The following is a 27,553-nucleotide window of genomic DNA, read 5'->3' on the forward strand; positions in this document are numbered from 1 at the left end:
TAGTTTTTCATGGAATCCTCCTGTTGGATAATCTCTGCAGAATATTTAGTCCTGTTATCTTTTTCATTCCTAATATTGTTTGTATATTTTTCTTATTCTGTCTTGATGAGAGTTAGTACTATGTCATTATTTTTAAAAATTTATTCTAATTTGTTATATATGATAGCAGAATGCATTTCAATTCATATTACACATATATGGAACACATTATTTTCATATCTCTGGTTGTACACAACATAGAGTCACACCATTCATGTCTTCATACATGAAATTAGGGTAATGATGTCCATCTCATTCTACCTTCTTTTCTACCTTCATGCCCCCTCACATCCCCTCCCTCCCCTTTGCCCTATCTAGAGGCAAATGCCATGATTTTATTCTCTTTTAATGCTGAATATTATTCTATTGTGTATGTGTGTTGTGTGTGTGTGTGTGTGTGTGTGTGGACACACACACACAATGGAATACTATATATATATATATATCACAGTTTCTTTATCCATTCATCTATTGAAGGGCATCTAGGTTGGTTCTGCAGTTTAGCTATTGTGAATTGTATTGCTATAAACATTGATATGGCTGAGTCCATGTAGTTGGCTGTTTTTGAGTCCTTTGGGTATAGACCGAGGAGTGGGATAGTTGGGTCAAATGGTGGTTTCAGTTCCAGTTTTCCAAGGAATCTCCATACTGCTTTCTAGATTGGCTGCACCAATTTGTAGTCCCACCAGCAGTGTACGAGTGTGCCTTTTCCCCCCACATTCTTGCCAATTTTTATATTCTTAATAGCTGCCATTCTGTCTGGAGTTAGATGAAATCTTAGAGTAGTTTTGATTTGCATTTCTCTGATCGCTAGAGATGTTGAACATTTTTTCATATGTTTGTTGATTAATTATATATCACCTTCTGAGAATTGGCTGTTTAGTTCCTTGGCCCATTTATTTATTGGGTTATTTGTTCTTTTGGTGTTAAGATTTATGAGTTCTTTATATATCCTAGAGATTAGTGCTCTGTCTGATATGCATGTGGTAACATGGTAACAATTTGTTCCCAAAATGTAGGCACTTTATTCACCTCACTGATTTTTTTTTCTGAGAAGAAGCCTTTTTAGTTGGAATTTACCCATTTATTGACTCTTGATTTTAATTGTTCCACTATAGGACTCTTATTAAGGAATTCAGGTCCTAATCTGACATGTTGGAGATTTGGGCCTACTTTTTCTTCTTCTTTTTTTTTTAAAGAGAGAGAGAATTTCAATATTTACTTTTCAGTTTTCGGCGGATACACCATCTTTGTATGTGGTGCTGAGGGTCGAACCCGGGCCGCACTTATGCCAGGCGAGCGCGCTACCGCTTGAGCCACATCCCCAGCCCCTACTTTTTCTTCTATTAGGTACAGTGTCTCTGGGTTAATTCTTAGGACCTTGATCCACTTTGAGTTGAGTTTCGTGCATGGTAAGAGATAGGGGTTTTCTATTTACTTCATTTCTCTTTAGTCTTTTGTAATTTAAATTTACTCTAAACATTTTCCTTTTTTAAGAAAAAAACCTAATTGACTTGTAATATGTACAGGAACATGCTTATGACCTAATAGAGCTGGGGTTGTGACTCAGTGGTAGAGTGCTCGCCTAGCATGCATGAGGCACTAGGTTTGATCCTCAACACCACATAAAAACAAAATAATGAGTCCACCTAAAACTAAAAAAACACACAAATAAATAAATATTTTTTAAAAAATTATGGTGATATGTCAAAAGGATACAAACCACCTTGAAGGACATCCTATTGGCCAATACCAAAGCAATTTGGGCATTAAAATAAACAAATGATACAGATGAAATCTAACTCATTGATAAAAAAGTGATCTATGATTGTATAGTGCTATAAACACAAATGAGTAAATAGGGAGAAGCAAATACTCTTGTACATAGTACAACACCAACCAATAAATGTGGTAGGAATGATGAAATTGGAAAATAATTATTTGGTAACTGTCAGAGTTTCAATAATTCAAGAAACATCAATAGATGGTAAACTAATAGTTGCAAAATTTTATAAAGAACAAGATATAAAGCTTTTTATAAACACATTGATTACTAAGGAAAAAGCTTAAATTCACAGTGGAGAAATTGTGTAGAAACTACCCTAGTGAAGTAATCAAAGTTGGCATCACCAATTGAGGACATCATGCAATAAAAACAATACTGTATTTGTGATATTACTGTGATGTATTTGTGAGTTGAGTGGAAACCAAAAATTGAGGGAGAAAGCAGGGGGGAAAAGTTAGACAAAGGATAAATGAGAAAATTAGGTTGATCATTCTCAGTCAGAATGATTCTGAACGTATGATAGAAGTAGTCAGGGCTAGGGAGACAAGACCTTAGTGTATATTTGAAAGAATAAGGCACCAGAGGAGGGCATATTATATGGAACAGGTGAACTTCGGGAACATCAATTATCAGTTTCACAGGCAGAGGTAGAGTGCTTATAAAGGAGGCCAAGAAAAAAATCTAAATGGAGAGCAGAATCAGGAAAAGTGTTACCTTGGAAACCAACAACTTAATATTTTAGGACTAAGTACTCGGTGGTGCCACATGCCTCAGAGTAATTTTGTAAATAATGACATTGTTTTCTCATAGCACAACTTTCTCTTATATTATCATATTTGCTGCAGGAAATTTCTAAAATATGAATGTTTCCAGAAACATAAGTATTGGTAAAGAAGATTTGCCTTCCTTCCCTTTTATTGCAATACCTTACTAGTTGAACTGTGGTATATTATAAATTGTCCTTGTGTTTCATAGTTGTGGCAAGGATATATTCCAGCTGTCCTAGTTTACACATTTGACTTTGGGTAGTGGGGTCCCTTGCTTTCACAAAAGGGTCCTGGTTTGGATGATAAATTATATAGCCATCCTGTTATAAGCTTCTGTTAATAGGATCATGCGAATCTGGGGAAGTAATAAATAAGTCTGTGTTGCAGCCAGTTATTGATATCTTTTATTCATTAACCAAAAGCTATTCCCTTCCTTTATAATTCTAAATCAGCTTTTTAATAAATGTGGACAAATAACACTGGGAAATGTGGCATATTCAAGCCTACTCTTTGAGACTGACAAGGCACCTATACAGACTCAGAGGATTTTCAATAGACTTTATTAACATATTATCATATTTGGAGTATATCAGAACATTTCATCTACACTGAACACACATGCTTCAGAAATTCCTAATCATATTCATCTAACATTTGGGCTATACAGATACAAATGTATTTTTACTAATAAATCTTCAGAAAAAAAATTATTGGAAACTTAAAAAGTAGTTGCCATTTGAGATGTTTACATCTACAGTGTATCTATCACTTTTCTTCATCCTTTAGTCACCAGTTTTTGGTACCAGTTGGAAGAAGTATGGATTATATTATCTATATGAAAGCTGAAGCAACTCTGGATCTCCTAGACCTCTCTTAAAACAAACCAGTTTAAAGAGATTATGCACATTGAAAACTCGAGGTTTGAGACCTTTATTCGTAATGTTTTCAGTTATTTTTTGTCTCATAAGCAAAAGAAGACTGAAAGTAGGTTAGTTAATATTCAAAATGGATATGAAACTGTCCTTTCTCAACTGTGTAATCCCTAAAGCCAAACATTCACTTCTTTCTTCTCATTCCTCTTGACTAATCAGGCTCTTGAGTGAAGCTGCCCACCTTATTGGTTTTATGCCAGAACTGTAGAAGTCTGTTTTTTACATTTTTTTTATGTCTTCACCATACTTTGTAATAATAAAAACAGAGTCTGCATTTTTTAATTTGATACTATTTAATTGTAACCTTTAGAAACTCTTTTGAAAGAATAACTTTCATAAAAATAACCTTTATTTAGAGAATAATGTAATTTGTGTGACTAATGACCTTTTAATTTGATGCCTACAAGTTCATAATAGGTATCTCATAGACCAGTCCTAGCTTAACTAACCGATCTCCTTTTGCAAATATACAGGAAATTAACTAAAGTGCACTTCCTGTTTTGCTGAAATAAAACACTTGGTGATTTTAACAATCATTTTCCTGTGTTGGAAATGATTACTCACTAGAAATTCTCTCCTTTATGTGGCTTCTCAGATTTGAAGTAACTATCCCTTTTATATTTGTATAAAGTTCAGAATTTAAAAAAGTAATCCCAAAGGACTCAGCTAATGTGGCACCCCCTCCTCCAGTAATGAGTGTTGTTGATGGTACACACAAGGCAGCTTTTTGTCTATTCTGGGCAGTATAAATTTAATGTGTTGTTTTCTAGTGTGTCATGTGTCCAGATGCCACAACAATCTGTGCATTAAAAAGGCATTAAAATGAAAGTAAGTAAAATATTTGTGGGTTATTTTTTGGTGGGGCCCAAGGAATTTGTGATATAATTATGTTTGGATCAACTAATTCTGTTAGGTTTTGGGAAAAACAAGCACATTGTTTTCTTATAGCAATTATAAACATTTTATCAGTTATATTTCTAATACTCCCTCACTCCCAACCTCACCACATACCCTATACATACATTATCTTGCTGCCAGGGAGTTGATCCCCTTGTTGAACATGCTGCCTCCTTGATCCCTCCCCAGTCTTACTATTTCTAAATGGTAAGGTCTTGGACCTTTTGATTAATTATACTATATATAGTTAAAAAGCACTGTTATTGTCTCTCAGTTTTTTGTCTGACTCATGGCCCCATCGAGGCTGCTTCTAAATTCTGAAAAAGTCAAACACCAAATATTACTACTTTATATTTGCTACATATCTTCCTTAGTGGATTTGCCTTTGGATTTTAGCAATTTTTTCCCCTGTTCTATTAATTATCTTCAAAATTTTCAGTCTTTCTAATCTTATTAAATAGAATCTGATTCAGTTATCATACAAAACTTTTTGATGACTGTTGCATTCAGAAGAAGCTTATTTAATAAAAAAAATTTAAAAAGAAAATCATGAGAAACTACCACAGTTTAGTCATGCTGCCCCAGCCAGACCTTACCATGCAACAAAGAGGATAAAGGATCCCACAGGCCCTGCTCAAACTCACATCTGCTTCCAACAAGACTTTGCAAATTACAGCATGCAAAAAATTACCTGTGAGCTTGTTATAAAGAAAAGCAGTGGTTCTTAATCTTTAATGGTCATAATAATCACCTGGGAAGTCTAAAAGCCAAGGAAAATTTGAGATCTATGAGCCTTAGCCCTTGAGATTCTGATTCAGAACTGTGATGGGGCCCAGGAGCATGCATTTTAATGAACATTCCAGACATCTCTTAGACTGGGAATGATGGCCACATTTTTACAAATGCTGACTTACATCCTTGAATTGCCCTGATATTGTAAGTGTACCAGTGCTGAATTTCAGCTTGCCAACCCTTCCTAGATTGACTGGTATTTCCCCAGGCTGCAATTGACTCCTGAGAGACTGGAGCATTCAGTATCGTTTTGGGATAAATATAGTCCACGTTTCTATACATTCCTGTTCTGTGAATGCTTATGCCCTGCATTATACTGTGGTTCTTTTCATGAACCACTCTCCTGCTATTCTCTTTTCTCCTTATATTTTTTATATACCACCTGAACACTCTGTCATTGAGCACTTCATTGAGTATTACTTTTACTTTGTGACATTAAACTTGATTCTTCTTATAGACACCACTTTCTTGAAGCATTCTAAAACAGAGACTATTCTTTCTTTAAATTTCTGCATACCTGTGAGTTAAGAGTTTGATTGTTATCATATTTCTATATTGCTGTCTCTAGATCATTTACTTTTCTGAATTTAAAAACAAACAAACAAACAAGCAAGGCAAGTTGAAACACCCAGCTCCTTTGTGGTTCATTCCATTTAACTGTACTGTTTCTCCCTCCGCCCCCTCTCCCTATCTGCATCTATGGGCATTCAGATCCCTCCTTAGTCTTCTTAATTCACAATTTTTGTGTGTGTGTGCCCAAGCCCAAATTCTGCCACCAACCCAATGTTTTCCCTGTTCACATGTGTAATAATATGTGCATTATCCTTTCTCTCAGTTCCTTAGTTTTTCATGTTTTTCTATCCAAAACAAGTGCTATCTCAATAAGATCAATTCCTCAAACTCACTATTTAATAACTTTAGTTCTTCTCCAACAAATAACCTGTAATTCTTCTACTGTTAATATTAATTATCTTTTACTCCCGAGTTTTGTTGTTCAACATCATCTAAACCTTAGAATCAAAAACCAATCAAGTTTCTGGTTAAATCTAAACCCCCGCTATCCTCACTTTCTTCTCTAGCTTTAGACACCATGGGACATCACTTCACCCACTTTTTGTACTATCCTAAACTCTTTTTTTTTTTCACCTTACTGCCCATCTGTTGTGCCCATTTAGAAGAACTAAAACTCTGCTTGATCTGACTACCTTTTCCCTGTGCCTGTACTGGGCACCTGAGCACTCATAAAGAAATACATTTATAGTCCTGTAGTCCAGTGCTACAATAGGTTAATGGTTACCAAATCCATTTGATCTCTTAGTATTTTCCTTCAAACTGTTTTCTTTTTAGACAACTCTGTATTCCTCCACAGCATGAATTCAGTATCTCTGTACTTTCTACTTTCCTTTTCACAGGAGATAATCTTTCCTCCTAATTCATAATAAAGCAGAGCTACCAAAACTCTCTCTCTCCTTTTGGCTACCAAACTTAAAATTACTATTTTTTTTGCGTGTGTGTATGTGCGTGTGTGTGTGTGTGTGTGTGTATGTGTATGTATGTATTTCAACCATTGTTTCTCTTTTTCCTATTAAAGTGAAAGGTAGTGTAATATGATTATTCAATCAAATATGTACTAGATTCTACCCCTTCCTATCTACTTGGAATTCTCAATCATTTTTTACTTTTGGTCCAGTTTTACTTTTTTCTCCCTTATCCCTTCATTTTCTACTTGTTCCTTTTAGTTATCATTTAAACCAACTCAAATTTCCATCTTTATTTAGAAATGAGCCTCAAGAGTAAAAACAAAGCATAACAACAAAAAGAGCAAAATCTTCCTCAATCCTAGTTCCTTTCTACTTAGAGGAGATCACCCTGGTCAAGTGATGCTACAAGGACAAATAAAACTGATGAGTGCCTATTTAATTTGGGTCCAAAGAAACCTTTGCTTCTTTCACTCAGCGTATTTAAACCATTCTAGGAGGTGTGCAGTGGTACTTCAGTTCCAATTTTAATTGGCATTTTGCTGATTACCAATGCTGTTAACTTTTTAATGCACTTACTTGTCATTCATATATCATCTTTGGTGAAGTTACTATTCAAACCTATTACTCCCTTTTTAAAAATTGGTCTGTATCTCTAAATATTATTGAGTATTCCTCATACATTCTGAATGCAAATTCATTTGTCAGATACAGGTATTATGAATACTTCCTATCTATTACTTGCCTTATTTATATTTTACTAGTATGTTTTATGCACAAAAATTAATTTTGATGTAACACATGTTATTCTATGTTTCTTGCTATTTGTATTATAACTAAGAAATATTTGCCTCTCTCAGGTCTTATAAATTATCTCTACTTTTTCCCTAATATTTATTTTATTTTTTTAGGTCTTCTGTTTAGGTCCTGATTATCTTGAACTGTGTACGGTGTGCAATAGAGGTTGAGTTACTTTGTTTTTTGTTTTGCTTATTTTGTTTTTCATAAGAAAATATAGTAATTCTAGAACTATATTTTAATACTGCATTAATTTTAATTCCATAGATTGAAGGCTGAAACCCAGCAACTAGGATTCTTTTCCTGGAGCATAACTTTTCAGGTTGACACAGTTAACTATTCTATAGTTACTTTTATGAACATTTATATTAATGTTGGCAAGTTATTAGGGTTTTGGAAGTAATCTTTTCACATTCAAAATTTTAGGTAATTTTTTGTGCTGCTACAAATGAAATTAATTTGGCAAAATTATAGTAAGCTGATAATAAAACTGATATAAAATAAAGGTCATTTGATCTTGAAAAGTTTTGAAAGACTGTTAGCTCTCTAGTTTTATACAAAATTTTGTTTCTCATAATAATGACTTGTCCCAATACAATCAACCTTCTGTATATAAGGTTTTGATACCCAAGGTTTTCAATTCTATAGCCTCAACTACAAACTGAAAATATTTGAAAAAAAGAAATTGTTTTTTTACTGAAAATAAATAGGATTTTTCTTGTCATTATTCTCTTAACATGAAATTATAACAATTGGTATTAAATTTTGATTGTTTAAAGGCTTATAAGTAATCTAGAGATGATTTAGAGTACATGGGAGGATATACACAGGCTATATGTAAAAACTATGCCATTTTATAAAAGGGTTTGCCATTTTATAAAAGTTTCTGGGGATTTGAATTTCTGAGAGGTCCTAGAATAAATCTTCCATGGATACCTAGGGATGGTTATTATATTTATTTACTTATTAAAATGTTAACAATTAGTAGTAATATTAATAAATGCAACCAATAATGGATTGAGATAACTAACATTATTTAATATAATGTTAATTTTTATGTTTATAATAACATGCATTGTCTATTTCACATTCTGGTAGTATTTCAAATCATTTTTTTTTCTTTAAATCTCTGGAGACCTAAATCATGTATGATGCCTATCAGGCTAGGTGTAAGTGATTACTCATTGGAGATGATACTGGTGTGCATTATTAAAATATAGTTTCCACTTGTGGTGATGTATTGAAAGGACATTTAAAGCAGAATACAGAGCCTGAGTAAATCCATGAAAATGTTCATGACTTTCTTCATGGAACTAAAAGCTGAAATTGATAGTGTACAGAACATGAGTAGGGAACAAATGACAAACTCAGATCATTAATGGATCTTTATGTTAGTTTTTTTTTTCTTTAAGAAATATGTCATCATGAACAATTTTCAAGTTTGAATACTTTGGAAACAGGGTCATTCGATCAGGAATAAATATCTTCTTTCTTCAACACTATGTCCTAGCAGCTAGCATGTGGTTGTATTTTCATGACTGATTCTCAATTTTGATCCAGCCATATAAAATATTTCTACATAATTATAATTTCATGCTTAAACTGAGGATTTTCTTAGGTAAGGGTTCTTCTCTTAGCTTTAAAAACTGAGATAATTATTTTTTCCATGGTCATGGGTTGAATCTTTTAATAACCTGTGTTTTGATATATATTTAAATGTCACAGTCTGGATTTAATGCTTTTTCTGGAAGCAGAGACATATGTGAAGGCTTTGGGTTTCTTATTTCTTTACTTGTTCTTTCTGGATTTCATAAAAAAGGTATAAATGAGCAATAAAATGACTTGGATGGAATGTGATTGAATATAATAATACATTTGTTTGTTTTAAAAGGTCACATATTTTGCTGAAAATTACATGTGGCAAAATTGTTATGTTAAATTCAGGTTAAGAAAGCATATTAAGAACAAAGATATCTTAAATCTTAAAAGTTCTAGAGTGTAAAGTTTTAATTAATGAAAAAATTAATGATGAATTATTTTAATATACAATTTAGGCATTAAATAAAATTAGCATTCTTTCTTCCTTAAGTATGTGTTATCAAATTTCAAGAATGTTAAAAACTTCTCTGATGATTTAATCTGAAATAATTCCTACAGCAAAATTCATAAATAATAAATACTATCTTATTAATCCATATTTTAGTTTAGCTGGGCCTCAGAGCAAGTTATCTCCTCAGGGAATGTAGTGTTCTTTATAAAAGGAAGTGATGAGACATAATCTCTAAGGAATTAAATTGTGAAAACAATCTTGGTATTGTACATGCTAATATAAATCTGTTATTCCCTTTCCGCATCTATCACAACACATTTTAAATTGTGGCTGATCTTGTATGCAAATAGCTGTCTTATTAGAAATTGCTAATGTCTCCCTGGATTTCTTGGGAGTTTTCTATCTAACCATCAAAGCAATAGAAATGAATGATGATTACTGCAAGACTTTGAAGAACAAAGAAAAGTCAGGACATTTTAGAGGTTCTAGATATATGAGGCATTGACAGTTTGAACCATACAGATGAATGGGTATCTCTTTATTGAGGTAATTTAAAATAGCCTCAATGTGTTTATTAGTAAACTAAAATATTTTTCACTTTCTTGTGTTTGTTACAACTAACTAAATGTAAGTTTTTTAAAGTGTGCATTCTATAGATGTTTTTTGTTTTATAATTTGGTGAAATGATTTTGCTTATATAAATAATTGGATATAATTTCAGAAACAATAGTAAAAGTTAAAAGTTTTAAATTTTTGATTATTAACAATCTTTAAATAATTAAGAATAAAAATTGAAAATCAATTGATAATATATTTCCTTGGTGGAAATTGTTTTAAAGTTTTTATATTCAGAGACTATTATACCTATAAAATGTGTCTGTTTATAGAGCACAGGCCCTGATAAAAATTTAAATACTTTGCTATTTTTGTCATACAGAGCACATTTACAAATTAGTGAAATTCAGTTTCCTTTAGTGAAGAGATATTCTCAATTGACCCCTTACTTTTTATTTACTACAGGCAATGAATGAATAAAATACTGGCCACTAAATTGTTAACTCTTCCTGGGATGTTGGTTTAAATGATCAGGAAGGAAATTCAGAGTAGCCATCTTGGCAGATAGCTTTTAGTAACCCGATTTTCTTTTTTTTTTTCTTTTTACACATATTCCATAAGGATAAAAAACAAAACTATACTGAAAAAGGGATATTATCTTGTGTATTTATTTGTATAAATTAACTTCTCTCATAAATTGAGTGATATCCTTTATAGCTCACACAATTAAGATAAAAATAACAACTCACAATTAATAAATGCAAAATCACTATGCAAATGGATTTTCTATATGAATAAATTATAATATATCTATGAACATTATTTATGGTGCTTGTCTTGACAATTATTTTGAATGTTTTGAATTATAACAAGTAACTATAGGATTAGAGATACCTTGGTTTTATTTATAAAATTTAAGAAATCTGTTATCTTACGTGAAAAATTAAATGGTTTATTAGAGTGGAAGTCTTAATTTTTTTCTGTAATTTTTTAATATATTTATATTCCCAGATATTGCTTTAATACTATAAATCTGAATATTATTATGATTAGAAAGATAGGTTTTAGGTGAATTTAATAATTTTCTTCCATGTAAATAGAAATTATTAAATTAGAGATGCCTTTTACTGTGTTATATGGAATCATTTTAGCTATCTCTGTGAGAATATAAATACACACACACACACACACACATAAAATACAGTTTGATCTGAACAGATTTCAAATGCACTTGGTGTTTTAGAACCTTAATAATGCTTATTAAAATACTTGCAATTTGATAATTGCATCCATTTATATGGAGAGATCTCTACCTGTTTGTTTTAGTTGAAGTAATACCAACTGCTTTAACAAGTAGATGTAAGAAATGTATAGTGGCTCAAATGCTGCAAGTTTATTTCTTGTTCTCAAAAAAGTATGAAAGTGAAAAATAAGTTGGTTGGAGAGCTTTCCTCCATGCACTCATTCCAAATCCAGGCTGTCACAGAGTCTCCATCCTCATTATGTCATTTCTTAATCCATTCTCATCTCAACCAGATAAATTAGTATACATGAAAAAAATTTATGTCAGTTCTGGAAGTAGGAAGCAATTTATTCACATTCTATTGGCTGAAATCAGTGATGTGCCCACAACTAGTGAGAGGAAGCTGGCAAGTGTAGCCAAATATGCCTGGAAAAAAAAAGAAAAGCATGTATTTTTGTGAGCAACCAAAAATTTTTATGATATTTGACCTTTCTGGCCCTAAAATAGCCATGTACGTCCTTTTCCCTGCCTCCTCAGTAAGAGAAAACTTGATAGAGTTTATAACTTACTGCATCCAGTTCAAAACCAAGAATCTAAAGCTAATAATGCACAGTCTTCTCAAGTTAGGATGTGGTTACTTGAGGTTTATAGACCATGAAATTTACTCACCCTTTTCCAGCCTCACCAAAAGAAGATTCTTGCTTAGACCCCAATTATGATCCTTTCAGAGGAACTCCTTCATTTTTCTTCTTTATAATTCTGTTTTAAATATAAAGACCCAAGCATTGGTTTTTACTTTTAGACCTTTTTAAATGAAGTTTTTGCTTTCTTGATAAATGTAGTTCCCTCAAATATTGCAAAGCTTCTTACCATTTTTAGTGAGCTCCTTGTACCAATAATTGTATGCTAATTTCTTTTATACATATAATTCTCAACCTAAGCTTTGTTTCTATGCTTTGTTTCTATCCTGTGATTCTCTGTTTTTACCCAAGAAGTCTACTTGTAAGTAATTTGAATAGGCTCAGTTTAGACAGTAACATCCTTAATCTTTGTTTCTGTCTGTCTGTCACCCCTTCTCTTTCTGTTTTGAGCTGAGAAATTTTAATATGTTTTTTATTTTTCAAAGTCTTTTTCAGTTTTATTTCTTGCTGTTTTGTTTTTAGCAATTAGCATTACCATCTCATTAGTCCCCAATTTACTGGACTTTCTATTTCTTAATATTTTTGTTTGTGAGCTGAGCAGTTCTTGCCTCACTTTATCTTCTCCTTATAGCACCTTAACTAAATGCAGTGAAGAACAACTTCTCTTGCACCAATGTTGATATTATTTTAGCAAAACTTATATCTGTAATGAATAAAACCCACAGATGTATAAGAACTCAATTACAATTGAATTTTGTTCCTTTCTCATAAGTGGGATAATAGGGTGGTATTATGATTTGGATGTGAGATGACCCCAGAAAAGTTCATATGGCAATGCAGAGATGATTGAAAGTAAATTGATTAGATTAATAAGAGCTGTAACCCAACCAGTGGGTTAATACATTTGATGTGTTAATAATTTGAATTTATTTCTGGGTGGGCACTGTAGGCAGTTACAATATGGCTGGAGGAAATAGGTGGGAGGGGGTGTGCCCTTGGGGATTATATTTTGTCCCTGACTCTTTGCATTCTCTCTGCTTCCCAGCTGCTATGTCTCCACCATCCCCTTCCACCATGATGATCAGCCTTATCTCAGGCCCAGAGCAATGGAATCAACTGACTATGAACTGAACCTTTGAAACTATGAGCCCAAGTAAATTTTCTTACTCTGAGTTGTTCTTGTCAGGTATTTTGATCATAGCAGTAAAAAGCTTACTACTACTACAAGTGATAGAGAAATTCATGAGAATACTCTTCTCCATTCCCACTCAGTCTGACCAAATTTCTGTTTCTACAAATATAACTTGGAGATATCTGGAGTTCATTTCCACTTGAGCCTATTAGAAGGGGAAAAAGGATGCAGAATTATGCTTGAGAGATTTTCATGCTAAAGTTTGAAAGTGATGCATATCATTTCCATTCAAATTTTTTTTAGGAAAAACTCAATTTTATACTTGAATTTAGGCTAAGAAATATTGTCTAATTGTGCAAGCAAGAAATTGGAATACACATTTGGTGAGCAGATTATAATCTTTATTTAAATATAATAAATTAAACAGAAATAGTAGGATTTGAAAGATAATATTGAGGATTAATGAAACAGTATATATAGTATACAAAATATAAATAAATGGTAGTATCCTTATTGTTTACATTAAGATGGACACCACTAGAACCTAAGTCATCCATTTTGTCTACAAACAGAATACAAATTTCCTGAAATTCAAACTTTTGCCTTCTTATCTTGTGCAATGCAGTAGGTAATTGTACAAAACATGTGACCAAGAGCAAGCATGTAGCCCCAGCCCATTTGAATAAATACTATGTGATTTTCACATTTACAGATAATAGTATCTAACAGTGTGGTTTAATTGAGCATTGATATTTCTTGATAAAATAAATGTTTCCAAGAACAAATAATTGGAAAATTTAATTACCAGCAATTGTATCCTTGATAATTTATTTGAAAGAATTTTGTGTTCTTTATGGATATCTAATGGAAATAAGTCAAAGTCATTTTTACCCATTGCTTTAAAGATGAATTTTAAGGAATAAATTATTCCTGAAGTTTGTAGATAGTCTTTTTAAGGATTTCATTATAATTGTTTTCTTTCTTTTCAGCAGGCATTTTGGAGATCAAAGATGGGTAGAAAAGATGCTTCCACTATAAAACTTCCTGTTGATCAGTACAGAAAGCAAATTGGTAAGCACTGAATTCCCTTTGATACACTCCTGTGAGTTAAGATAAAGAGAAAAGCAATTATGCATGATATTAAGACATATTTTTTTTGTAATACATATGATACATAGAAATGTACAAAGAAAAACTTAGAGATTTTAAGAGCAAAAACTATATTTAGCCAAGCTTGCCATAAAAATACATACTTTATGTACTTATCATACATGCGTGTTTATACAATATTAGTTACATACTAGATCTCAAGGAAAGACCCTCCTATTTTAAAGAAGCAATATTCAACATATTCCTCTGGGAAAGTGTAGAAAATTGGAAATCAGAAGAAAAAATTTAACTTTTCCTCCCCACCCACAGTGCACTCCTTTTGTGTACCCTTTCATCCCTGCTAACTCTCATTCTTTTGGAAATAAAAATGTAATACGTTAATAAAAATATGTCTTTTAGTAACTGAAGAATAAATAAAGAATTACCAGGAGAAGTCAGAAAATAATTAAAAATAATTTATACCAAAACATAGGGTATATATATTTAGTTCATAAATATGACACAGATGTACATGCCATAAATTTTTGAAAATTTTAAAACAAAATCTGTAAAAGAAAAGACATGCAGAAAAAGTAGAATAATAATAAAGTAAAATAATAATAATCTGGCATACATACAGCCAATTAAGAATTTTTTGTATTGTTTTCAACAATATACAGGTTTAGAAAAGTGATATATATATATATATACACACACACACATATGTATATATACACATACTTACATAAATATATACACATACATAGATATACACATATATAACAATAATTACTATAATCAATCCAATTAAAAGTCATCATTTTACATAGTTATCTTTTTTGTGTGTCCTCAGAGCACCAAAAGTCTACTCTTAGCAATTTTCGGTTATGTACCTTATTAATTATGGTCCCCCTGTTGTACATTAAATCCCTAGATTTATTCATCATATGTAATTATAACTTTGTGCCCTTTGACCTATGTGTACCTATTGCCCCCTCCCTTACCTCTAGTAAGCACCCCTCTTTCTCTATGTATTTGCCTTTTGTTTTCCTTTCAGGATTCCAAATACAAGATATCATGAAGCATTTTTATTTCTGTGTCTGACTTATTTCACTTACCATAATGCCTTTTGGGTTTATCCATGTTATTGCAAGTGGCAAGAGATCATTTTTTTAAGGCTGAATGACATTTCATTTCATTTTATGTATGTATGTTTATGTGTGTGTGTATATGTGCGTATAGGCATATATATATAAATATATATATTTATGTACACACACCCCAATTTCTATCTTGCAATTTGTCAACCGACAGTGAGGTTGTTTCCTTATCTTAGCTATTGTTAATAATGCTGCATTGAACATGGAAGAGGAAATATCTCAACAAAGTGCTGATTTCCTTTCTTTTGAGTATATAGTTAGAAGAGGAATTGGTTTTACTTTTAATTTTTTGAGGAATCACTATAATGGCCCCACCAATGGTACAGTATTTGCTGTTCTCCATATTGTCACTATCAATGTTACCTTCAGTTTTTAAAATACTTTTTTATTATATCCATCTTAGTAGGAGTAGGACTATACCTCACTTTTGTTTTATCTGCATTCCCCTGATAACGAGGGTAATTGAGTACATTTTCATGAACCTGTTGGCCATTTTCCTGTCTTTAGAAAAAGGTCTGTTCTGATTCTTTGCCCATTTTTAAGTCAGGTTTTTTCACTATTGGGTTGTGTGGGTTACTTACATATTTTTGCATTAACTCTTTCTCAAATATAGGCTTTCCACATATTTTTTCTACCATGCCATAGGTTGCTTTTTCATTGTGTTCATTGTTTTCTATCCTCCGCAGAAACTTTTAAGTTTAAATTAGTTTTGCTTATCTATTTTTAACTCAGTTTGCACTTTCAATATTTAATCTGTTTGACTTGGTTTTGTGTGTGGTGTAAGATTAGAAACTAGCTTCCTTATTTTGTAAGTTGATATTTCATTTAAGCAGCATCACTTACTGAAGAAACTATTTTTTTTCCTATTGGTCAGTCTTGGCACTCTTGCCAAAGATCACTGGTCCATACTTATATAAGACTGTTCAATTGATCTATATATCTGATTTTATGTTAGTGTCATACTGTTCTGATTAGAGTGGCTTTGAAATAGATGTTTGGAATCAGGAAGTGTGATGTCTCCAGCTTTCTTCTTGCTCAAAATTGCTTTGGCTATTCAGAATCTTTAGTGGTTGTATATGAATTTCAGAATTGTTTTTTTCCTATTTCTGTAAGAAATAACATTGAAGTTTTGATGGATATTGCATTCAATCTGTAGGTAGCATGGACATGTCAACAGTATTAATTCTTACAATACCTGAACATGAAGTATCTTTCCTTTAATTGCACTTGCTCTAATTTCTTTCATCACCCTTTTATGATTTTTCAGTATGCAAGTCTGTTGCTGCTGTGTATTTTCTTCTTTTTGATGCTATTAAAATGAGATTGTTTCCTAAATTTCTGTTCCAGAAAGTTCATTGTCAATGTATAGAAATGCAACTTCAACTAATTTTATTTATGTTGAGTTTATGTCCTGCCACTTTGCTGAATTCATTTACCAGTTCTAACAGTGTTTTTGTAGAGTCTTCAGGGGTTCCATATAAAAGATCATACTACTTGCAGAGACATTTTTACTGTTTCCAATTTGAATGCCTTTGATTTCTTTGCCTTGCCTAATTGCTCTAGATAATAATGTGTTGAATGGAAGTGGTAAGAGTGGGCATCCTGGCTTTGTTTAAGATGTTAGAGGAAAAGTTTCAGTTTTTTCATCATTGAATATGATGTTGACTATTGGTTTGTCATATATGGCCTTTATTGTGTTGAGATACATTTTTTCTATGTTTAATTTGTAGAGAATTTTTATCATGAGAAGTTGCTGAATTCCATCAAATACTTTTTCTGCATCTGTTGAAATTATCCTGTGATTTCTATCCTTTATTCTGTTAGTATACTGTATCATATTTACAGCTGCTGCATATGTTGAACTATCCTTGCAATGCAGGGATACATTTTTGGTCATTGTGAATGATCTTCTTAATTGATATTGAAATTTACTTTTAATGAGGATTTTGGAACTGTGTTCATTGGAAATGTTGGCTAGTGGTTTTTATATATTTTTTATATTTTATTTTCATTTTGTTTCCTTTGATTTTTCCTTTGTCTGGCTTAGGTTGTTGGCTTCATAAAATTAATCTGGAAGTGTTCTCTCTTATATTTTTTGGAAACATTTAAGAAGGACTGGCATTATTCTTTTTTAAATGTTTGGTAGAATCTGCCTGTAAAGGCCTCTGGTATGGGGACTTTCTTTGTTTCTGGTTACTGATTCAGTCTCCTTATTTGTTATTTCTATGTCTAGGCTTTCTATTTATTTTTAATTGTATCCTTGTTAAATTTATAGAAATATGCCCATGTTTTTAGAAATGTACTGTTTCTTCCAGTTATTCAATTGTTGGCATGCAATTCTTCATTATAGTCCATTCTGATCTTTTTCATTTCCATGGCTTCACCTATATTGTATGCTCTTTCATTTATGTTTGTATTTATTTGAATCCTTTTTCTTTTTTCTTAGTCCTGGTAAGGGTTTGTCAATTTTACCTTTCTAAAAAACTCTTCATTTTGTTAATTTTTAAAAATATTTTGTTACTTGTAGACACAATAACTTTATTTTGTTAGTTTTTTTTTTTTTTTTAATGTGGTGCTGAGGATTGAACTTAGTGCCTCACATGTGCAAGGCAAGCGCTCCATTGGAAGTCACAACTCCAACCCCCTTGTTAATTTTTCCTATTGCATTTCTTCTCTCTATTCCATTTATTTTTCTCTAATTTTTATTATTTTATTTTTTTCTTCTAACTTTGTACTTAGTTTACTCTTTTTTCTAATTTCCTGAGATGTAAAGTTAGGATATATACTTGGGATATTTCTTTTCTTTTAAAATGTTGTTCATTATTATATATGTCTGTTAGTACTACTGTCTCAGTTTGTTTTCTATTTGTATAAAATCTGTCTGAGACCTGGTGATACATAAATGAGAGAGAATTTTTAGCTCATTGTTCAGAAAGCTGAAAAGCCCAGAGGATAGTATCCACATCTTATGGCAGCCTTCATGCTCCAGAAGACATAGAAAAAGGTACCACATGGCAAGACAATGAAAACATGGTCAGCTCAGTCTCTCTTCCTCTTCTTATAAAGTCACAGATTCTAATATGTGGGTATACCCTGATGATCCTATGTAATCCCAGTTACCTCCCTTTTGCTCCACCTTCAAATATTATCAACATGAATTTAGAGATTACATTTCCATGTGAGTTTTGGAATTGTCATTCAAACTATTTCAACTACTTTTTCTAGAGCCAATACATTTTGGTATATTGTGTTTTCATTTCCATTTGTCTAAAATTTTTACTTATTTCTCTTTTGAGTTTTCTTTGACTCAATGGATGTTTAATTTTATACATTTGTGAATTTTCCCATTTTTCTTTTCTTTTTATTATTTAATTGATTTTATTTTTTAAATACACGACAGCGGAATGCATTACAATTCTTATTACACACATAGAGTATATTTTTTGTATATAAAGTATGTTCACGCCAATTTCTGTTTTTATACATGTACTTTGTGTTTTTTTTGCATTACAGTTCTTATTACACATATTACCACAATTTTTCATATCTCTGTATATAAAGTAGGTTGACACCCAATTTGTGTCTTCATTCATGTACTTTGGATAATGATGTCCATCACATTCCACCCCCTTGCTAATCCCTTGCCACTTCCCTTTTTTTTGATGTAAAAGGATGAATATTTATTGTTCTAACTTTATTTTTCTTTCTTTTTTTAAAATTTGTTTTATTATTAGTTGTTCAAAACATTACAAAGCTCTTGACATACCATATTTCATACATTTGATTCAAGCGGATTATGAACTCCCATTTTTACCCTGTATACATATTGCAGATTCACATCGGTTACACATCCACGTTTTTACATACTGCCATACTAGTGTATGTTGTATTCTGCTGCCTTTCCTATCCTCTGCTATCCCCCCTCCCCTCCACTCCCCTCCCCTCCCCTCCCCTCCCCTCCCCTCCCCTCCCATCTTCTCTCTCTACCCCATCTACTGTAATTCATTTCCTTGCCACTTCCCTTTCCCTCTACCCTTCTTCCCATCATTTTGCTTTTCTTATTGATATCTAATTTCATTCCATTGTGGCCAAAAAAAAAAAAAGATATTTTGAGTGTTTTCACTCTTCTTAAATTTGTTGAAACTTGTTTTGTATCCTAGAATGTGTACTTTTGCTATTGGGTGGAATGTCATATATATATATATTTTTTTCAATAGGATTTTTATTTGTTTCCTTCTTGATTTCTGTATGGATGATCTATCAATTAATGAAGTCTCCTGCTAATATTGTATTGTTTATACTTCCCTTTTCAGTACCATATATGCTGTGATGTTGGGTGCATATGTAGTAGGTCATTCATATCATAGGTTCCATATACGTGGATTCAACTGAGTACAGATAAAAATGTTTGGAAAACCAAACTGCATCTGTAATGAGCATGTACAAACTTTTTTCTTATCAATATCCCTGAATAATATAATACAGCATAACATCTATTTACATAGCATTTCTTCATATTAGTTATTATAGGTAATCTAAAGAAGATTTAAAGTATAACGGAAAACATGTATAAGTTATGTGCAAATACTACACCATTTTATAAAAGGGACTTGAGCATCCATGGATTTTGGCATTGAATTCTTGCAATTCCTGTGAAAATGAAAGCACACCTATATACATTTTTATTTATTTATTTATTTATTTTTGCTTCAGCTGTTGTTTATTGACATACAGGTAGGCTCTATAGCAACAGGCCTGGAGGTGGCTAAAGTGTGGGGAAAATGGAAGGCAGGGGGTGGAGTGTTTTTCTGCAGCATGAAACATCAGCCCAGTGGAGTGCAGGAGAACAACACAGTGCACAACAAGGTGGAGTGGGGGAGGCTGAGGCAGTTGGGGAAGCAAATAAGTGTCAGGGTCCATTTGCATACACTGGAATCACTGCCCTACACCCTAAGCTCCTACCCCAGCTGGCTGTCTCCTGACCCCAGGCCAGGGCTAGGAGTTCTCTGGGCATCCACTTTCTATAGGAACTAACTAGAGGAGAAGGAGTTGTCACCTTCTTTCCATAGCTCTGGAAGCCTCCAGTCTTACGTTCCTCTTTTGCCCCCTTTTGGGTGGGACCACATGATGCAGCCAGATGAATTGACTCATTTATCATTATGTAATGCCCTTCTTTATTTCTTACATTAGTTTATTTTTTATCAAGTATAGCTACCCCTGCCCATTTTTATTTTGTAATTACTGCATATCCTGTCCTTTTTTCATGTCTTCATTTTTAGCCTATGTATGTTATTAAATCTAAAATGAGTCTCTTATTGACAATAGGTAATTGAATCCTTTTTTAAAAATCCATTTTGCCATTCAATCTTTTGATAAGTGAGTTCAATCCATGTACATTTAAAGTAAATATCTGTAGAGAAGGAACTACTATTGACATTTTTTTGTCTCCATGTGTTTTGTGTTTCTTTTGTTGCTCTTTCCCTCTCTTGCTATATTTCTTTGCAATTTAATTATTTTTATACTGAAATACTTAAGTCTTTATCTTTTTCTCATCTATCATATTTTTTTTCCTTGTGGTTACCATGAGGCTAGCACTACACATAATGGTGTAGTTTAAACTGATAACAACTTAACGTCAATTACATACAAAAATTCTTCACATTTGTCTCCTCAGACTAATTTTTAACCTTGTGTTTTGTTCAGAGTATTTTCTGTATAATATTTTTTTTACATTAAGATTTTCTCTTTGAGTTATCATGTAGTCAATTTATTAAAATTCCCTTTGTGCTGAAAGGCATAGGTATTTTCTAATATTTGGATGCATTAATACTTATGTTAATTATGGTGTTGCATTTTATTTTGTACTTGTATACTCTAGCTATAATTTTTACAAGAAAGAGAATTATAATATCCTAAAACTGTGAAACTTTTAATTGTTGTATTTCTTTTTTATTAATTTCTGCTTTATATATTTTGAAGCTAGGTGATTATTGCTTAGCATTTGCAAATTGATATATATTTATTATATTTCCCCCTTTCCTATTATTATGACCTCTATATTTATAAAGTTCTCATAAAGTTTTTCTTAGAGTTCTTCTTGTTTTACATTAATATTGATAAATCACATTTCTTTAGTATTTTGATCTTTTTATCCTCTTATTTTCATCTTTACTTCAATGTTTACATGATTTTGGTATAGCCTAAAATTCTTTTTAAGCAGTTTTAATCCAATTACATTTATTGTGAATTAAAAAATCTACATTTATCCAATTTTATTTTATATTTCATATTTCTGGTGACTTTTCCTTGCTAATCTTTATTCCAACCTTCTTTCTTGAAAATTTTGGTCATTTTTATTCTTTAAATTTTTTAAGTTTTTCTTTCATTTTTTTCTTCCATTTTTTGTTACCTTAATTTTTTTCTGGTATATTTGACTAATATAAAGTGTATCAAGTTTTAAATTCTTAAATTTAGTTTTTCTTTCCTATTTTTCATGTCTTTTTTATTTGTAGCTATGAAATTTAAATATTCCTCATGTCAGAAGATCCTAATTTTTTTCTTCACTCTAGTGATTTACATGGAAGGCATTTAATAAATATTTGCTTAAATATCAATAAAACAACTTCCCTAATCTCAGATAATTACAATTCTATTTACCTGTTTTAACCTAGTGTTTGTATTAGTCTTGATTGTTCTATCATATCTCTTGAAATGATAAACTTACTGAAATGTTTTATGTATCTTTTTGAAGCCAGTTTTTTCTTGTTATCCCGTTGTTTTTCTTTGATTTTATTTCCTTATATCCCCAAGTTCTTGATTTTTTTCTTGTTTGCTAAGTACAAACTAAATTTTGATGTGCTTTAGATTACCTTTTATTTAACTACCTTTTCCCTTGTTAGATATACCAGGATGCTGGCATGGGTGAGGGGCAGGGTTGTGGCTCAGCTGTAGGCACTCTGGGTTCTATCCTCAGCATCACAAAAAAATAAATAAATAAAATAAAGTTATTGTGTACAACTACAACTAAAAAAAAGAAAAGAAAAAGAAAAACAAACAAAAAAGAAATATGAGGATGCCACAAGGAATCACACATACTTACTCAGAAGTAGTTTGGAAAAGCAAACTTTACTTCTGCAGAAGGGTATGCTACTAAATAAAGTCTGGCAAGCAAGCACACACAGATTGGGTATAACCAGCATTTTATCCCCTGGAGTACCAGGTCCCTCCCCTAGTTCCTCAATGGCTGAGTACTATGGGGTGTACCATCTTCCCAAAAGTTACTTTAGTATTACTGACTTCTATTGAGTTATTTAAAGAAATATACCTTTAGTTGTTTCTACCTCTCTTTGTTCTCCTGTGGTGGGAAAGCTTTCTCGGGGGTTCATGAATTCTGATATGTAGGCAGCTCTTACTTCTTTACCTAAGTTACTATTTCTTTACTGAGAGATTTCTATGTGTGTTGGTTAAGACATTCTATTTCAACGCCTCATTTGTTGAGGGGCTGTTCAGGTACATGAACTTTGGATCTGCCACATCCATAGGGTATAAATTAACTTTATGTCATTAAAATAAAAAGTTTGCAAGAGATTTTCATTTCTCAGGATTAATTTACCAGTTTACTCTCTGAAGTACAGATATCTCTAATAATATTGAAAAAATGCTTTTTGCAAATTTTATGTTTAGAGATAATATCTCCCTTTTTTCTTTTTTGGAACATTGGTATAATTTTGTATGCATGGCTACAAATAAAGGTATACTATTCTGGTGACAATCCACTGAAACCATTTTTTATTGTTTCTAATTTCATAATAATTGTCCTTTTGTTAATTTGATTATTTTTAATTAGTTACTTTATTGTATTTATAATTGTGTCTATCTTGAAGGTATCAAAATGTATACCATTTATTTATTGACATAACTACTGTGGATTACTATAGGGATCCCTAAGAAAGACTATTAATTTTTGGTTTTATAATGAATCTTTTGTTTTTTTATATAATTTGTAATATAGTAACTAAAATTGTGTTCATATGGCAGTTGGGAAATTATACAACAGATTGTATTGTTCTCTTATATCTAATTCTGATAATATGAGAAAAGTAAGATTCCAAATAGTGTTTTGTTTTATGAATCTGGGAGGAGGGATTTGAAGCTGTTGATGAGAAATTATTCTAAAAATGTTGAAGGCAATATAAAAGTCTTTACTGTTGATTAGCAAATATTATTTGTCAGTATCTTTGGCATGCTGTAAATAACTCATCTTCCAATAATTCATTTGAGTAATTAAATTTAGATTGCAAATTTTTCTTTTCAAATATTTTGACTCTTATCTCTCTGCTTTTCTATTGTATCTTAATTGGTGTGGTCTATATAAATGGACAATAAATTATATATCTTTGTTATAGAGATCAGACAGTGAATAGAACTTGGTATTCATCCCAGACAGAATTATGATTGAATGTATTTGCAAGATTAAAGCACTGAATTTACTTTTTTCTAATTAAAGGCAATTAAAGATTTCCAGACACAAATAAAAGACAATGAATTGAGGAATAAGTGTAGGAGCAAGTCCATTTGCAGGTGAAAAGATGTGCCTTTGAAGCAGAACCAGCTGTATTTTCATTGAAAGAATAACAGTTTAGGAAGCTTTTCTGCATGTGCTTGCTTGATAGCATAATGTACTCATAAGCAGCTTATGCAGTATTCAGAAAATAACAGTGCATTAATTTTTAAAGCAGCAAAGGCAGAGGAAGAGCAGTGCTGCCACGTTGATAATGAATGTGGCTAGTATAAAGTTCACGTTGAGAAAGGAAAAAAGTGAGCTTCTGAAAAATGAACATTTATAAAACAATAACCAAATATTCACATGGTAATGAGCTTGGGCAGCAGTATCAACAAAGGGCAAACATGTAGTCTTATTTCTGGGCAAGGGTAAAGAACTGAACAGGAAGGCACGAAAAGCAGTTAAGTAATTTTTTATTAAAATAAGGCAACTTCCAGGTAAAAGCATGTAATAGTTAAAACTATTGCTTTGAATATGTAATAATTTCTGACATAAATAAAGATTTTTATATTGAATTAAGTAGAGCATATAAGTTATTGTTTTTTAAAATAATATAAAAGGGGTAGTGATAAATGCAATAGTGAAGTACTGAAATATTTATGAGATTTATTAAATATGTTTTATATCCATTAACATTAATATATATTTTAGTAATTATATTGTGTACCTCTCTTTATAGAGATGGTGCTTATGCTTAAGTTAAATATGTTCTAATCATACTTAATATGTAAACAAATGAATTTCTAACACATAATATTCACTGATTAGAAATTGTATCTAAAAATGGCTAAATATTTTATTTAAAACAGATACTAAAGATTATCTGCAAACTATTTATATATATATATAAATAAAATTATGAATATTAGTGTAACAATCTTTGCTATAAAAATTCTAGGCATAATTGAAAATCTTTTGTATTGATGTATGATTTTTAATTATGATTTTGCTTTTACTTGACACTCATAATCCTGTTGAAGACTTAAAGCAGGAAATTCTATTGATATTGAGTACCATACATTTTCAAGTATATATTTATATTTTAATTTAACAGTAGAATGCAGAGGTAGACTTGTTTAGCTTGGTAAAGTTGTCTGAGTTGGGATCTATACCCATATTACTGAGTGGATCTTAAGTCTTCTGTATCTTCTGTAATTGGAAGAAATCTTATGGGTAATTTTTTAGTGTATGATAAAAATGATTAAAGTGATCTCAGGGAAAAGTGTCCAAGTCTTTTCTATTCCTCCAGTTCTCCTGAGTCCTGGCAAAATTGATTCTCCACTTTCTCCCTTCCTCTCTCATTTTCATTTTATTCCAAGTTCAATTTCTGTTACTTAACAATGGAAATAATTCAGCAGAATCTAAAAGATATCTCCAGGATCCTCAGCAAGTACCTAGATGCATATCTGAACCAAACCTGAACTGGTGTCCTCTAAGTCTACAATTGCAAGTGATATTCACTCTCTTTTGGAGGAGTGGTGCGAGGACAGGGGTGCTATGCCAATCTAACCTTAAAAGAAGAGGAAGAATTTTTTTTAAAATTTGATAATGGTGATTTTGTAGGGAACAAGAACAAGAATGTAGGTTCAGGCTACCATTCTCAGTTCTCTAGCTCATCACAACTATTTTAATTTGTGACCTCCCTCTTCAAATACTTTATTCTAGATCCTCTCCCTAATAATTATCTTCGTCTGCTTAAGTCTTTGAGTTTAGAATGTATCTTTATCTTCATTTCTGAAACTCTAAGCTTTTGGTGATTACCCTGGTTATAAAGTTAGATGGAAATATCATTAAATTTAAGATTGGTTATAGTAGTTAACCCCAGGAGTTCCCTCACATCTCCCCATGTTCCTTTTGATATTTACTATATATTTTAACAAGACAATTTATCCTTGATAACAAGCATACATTGTCCTAGCCAACACTGTTTTTTTTTTAATTTTCCCTGTTTACCCATAAGCATTAAAAATCCAAAACTTCCTATTGAGGAAAACTAGTATTGTACCTTTTCTGAAGTTACCTCTCTTCTAGATAAACTGCACAACAAAATATACCACTCACAATTTGAGTGGGATTTCCCTTTTTCATTGTACTTTAGGGTCATCTCCAAGGTTAGCAATAATAGCATAGCAGTCTATATCCAATTGTTGTCAAGACATTATAAAGAGCTATCTGTAAACTTTTAAAAAAAATATTACAGTCATGTACCCAATTTTATGTTTTTTTTTTTAATCTAGATAACCCTCAGTTCATAACTAGTAGCTTAAATCTGGTAATCTCATGACCAAGTAGTCATCTCTAGCAGTTTGGTAGGAATCTAGGAGTTTTTTCTTAACAGCCATACTTACTGAAGAAGGTATGGCAGTGTTCCAAAACCTTAAAGACTTTTTCACTTCTTTTTTATTGGGATTCACTAAAGACTTATTTCTATGTCTCAGCTAAAAAGTCTTCAGACTCCATTGACTCTCCCATTTCATAAACTCCAAGAGGTATAGTAGATTATCTGGCAATCTATTGAATAATTTTTTATTGACCCGTGCACTACTCAACACTATAGCTTTTCAGGCTAACACACAAAAATTGTGCATTATAGATTTTTTAAACAATAATATGAACAACCATGTATCAATCATAAAACATATACTATTAGCTTAGAAGCTATTTGTATGCCTCTTCCCTATTGCAACAACACTCCATGCCTTTGAGAAACAACCACGATCTTGACTTTTTTAAGTCTCTTTTTGGATTATGCTACCTAAATATGTGAAGAAAATATTGTTTAGTTTTTGAGTTTATATTAATAAAATCACAATGTATATAATATATATTTTGCTTCATATCATGTTTTTGAGTTTTATTCTTATTAATGAATGTTGGTATACTTTACTTAATTTCAGTTCTTTTTAGTATTCCCTTGTTTGTATATACTGGTATTTTTCTACCTGTTCTGGTTTTAGGTAAATTAGATTATTCTCAATTTCTTGACTTTTTTCCTATGTATCCTGTTATGAGCAATGCTACTGTGAATATTTTTATACATGTCTGCTTATCAGTTTACATGTACCGGAGTTCCTCTATAATGTTCACTTAGTAGAAGAATGTTGGGTCATAGATATGGATGCATACCATTATCAAATAATTCTAGTGTGTTTTTTTTTTTTTTGGTTGTTGTTGTTTTTGTTTTTGTAAGAAGTTGTATCTATGCCACTTTCAAGTGGTAAATGGATGGCAGAGTATGGCAGGTTTACTTCTGGGAGACAATCCTGACGTACTTTACATCAGTGAACTTCCATGAATCACATTTATGTGGCAAATCTCCGAGGAGGTTCATACTTCTCCCTCTTATGTATATATCTGAAGAGGCTTCTCAGCACTTTCAAAGTCCTCCCCAAAGCTTATTTCATATCCTTGTTTTTTGATATGTTGTATAGTACTGAAGCCATTAATAACTCTGGGATTCAGATTGAACACCAAGATGTACAGTTGATCTACTTCTGCTATAGGATTATAAGTATACAACTATGCCTTCCATTAAAGAAAAGCAGCCTCTTACAGTTGCTGTGATCACAATGTAGAAAAATACATTAGCTTAATTAAATATATAGTTATGACCCATGATAAGAAATTTGTT

The 27,553-nt window shown here is 31.7% G+C and overlaps 1 protein-coding gene across 1 annotated transcript in view; it reads left to right on the forward strand.

Moving 5' to 3' along the window:
- The window catches only part of Triqk (triple QxxK/R motif containing), an 80,603-nt gene that overhangs the window by 25,629 nt on the left and 27,421 nt on the right, over positions 1-27,553 (forward strand). Inside the window, exon 3 of the mRNA XM_026383638.2 lies at positions 14,100-14,181. Coding sequence (XP_026239423.1) covers positions 14,121-14,181 — 61 coding nt within the window. The 5' untranslated portion in view covers positions 14,100-14,120. The remainder of the gene's footprint in view (positions 1-14,099; positions 14,182-27,553) is intronic.

Source organism: Urocitellus parryii, chromosome 7 (assembly GCF_045843805.1).
Source record: "Urocitellus parryii isolate mUroPar1 chromosome 7, mUroPar1.hap1, whole genome shotgun sequence".
NCBI lineage: Eukaryota > Metazoa > Chordata > Mammalia > Rodentia > Sciuridae > Urocitellus > Urocitellus parryii.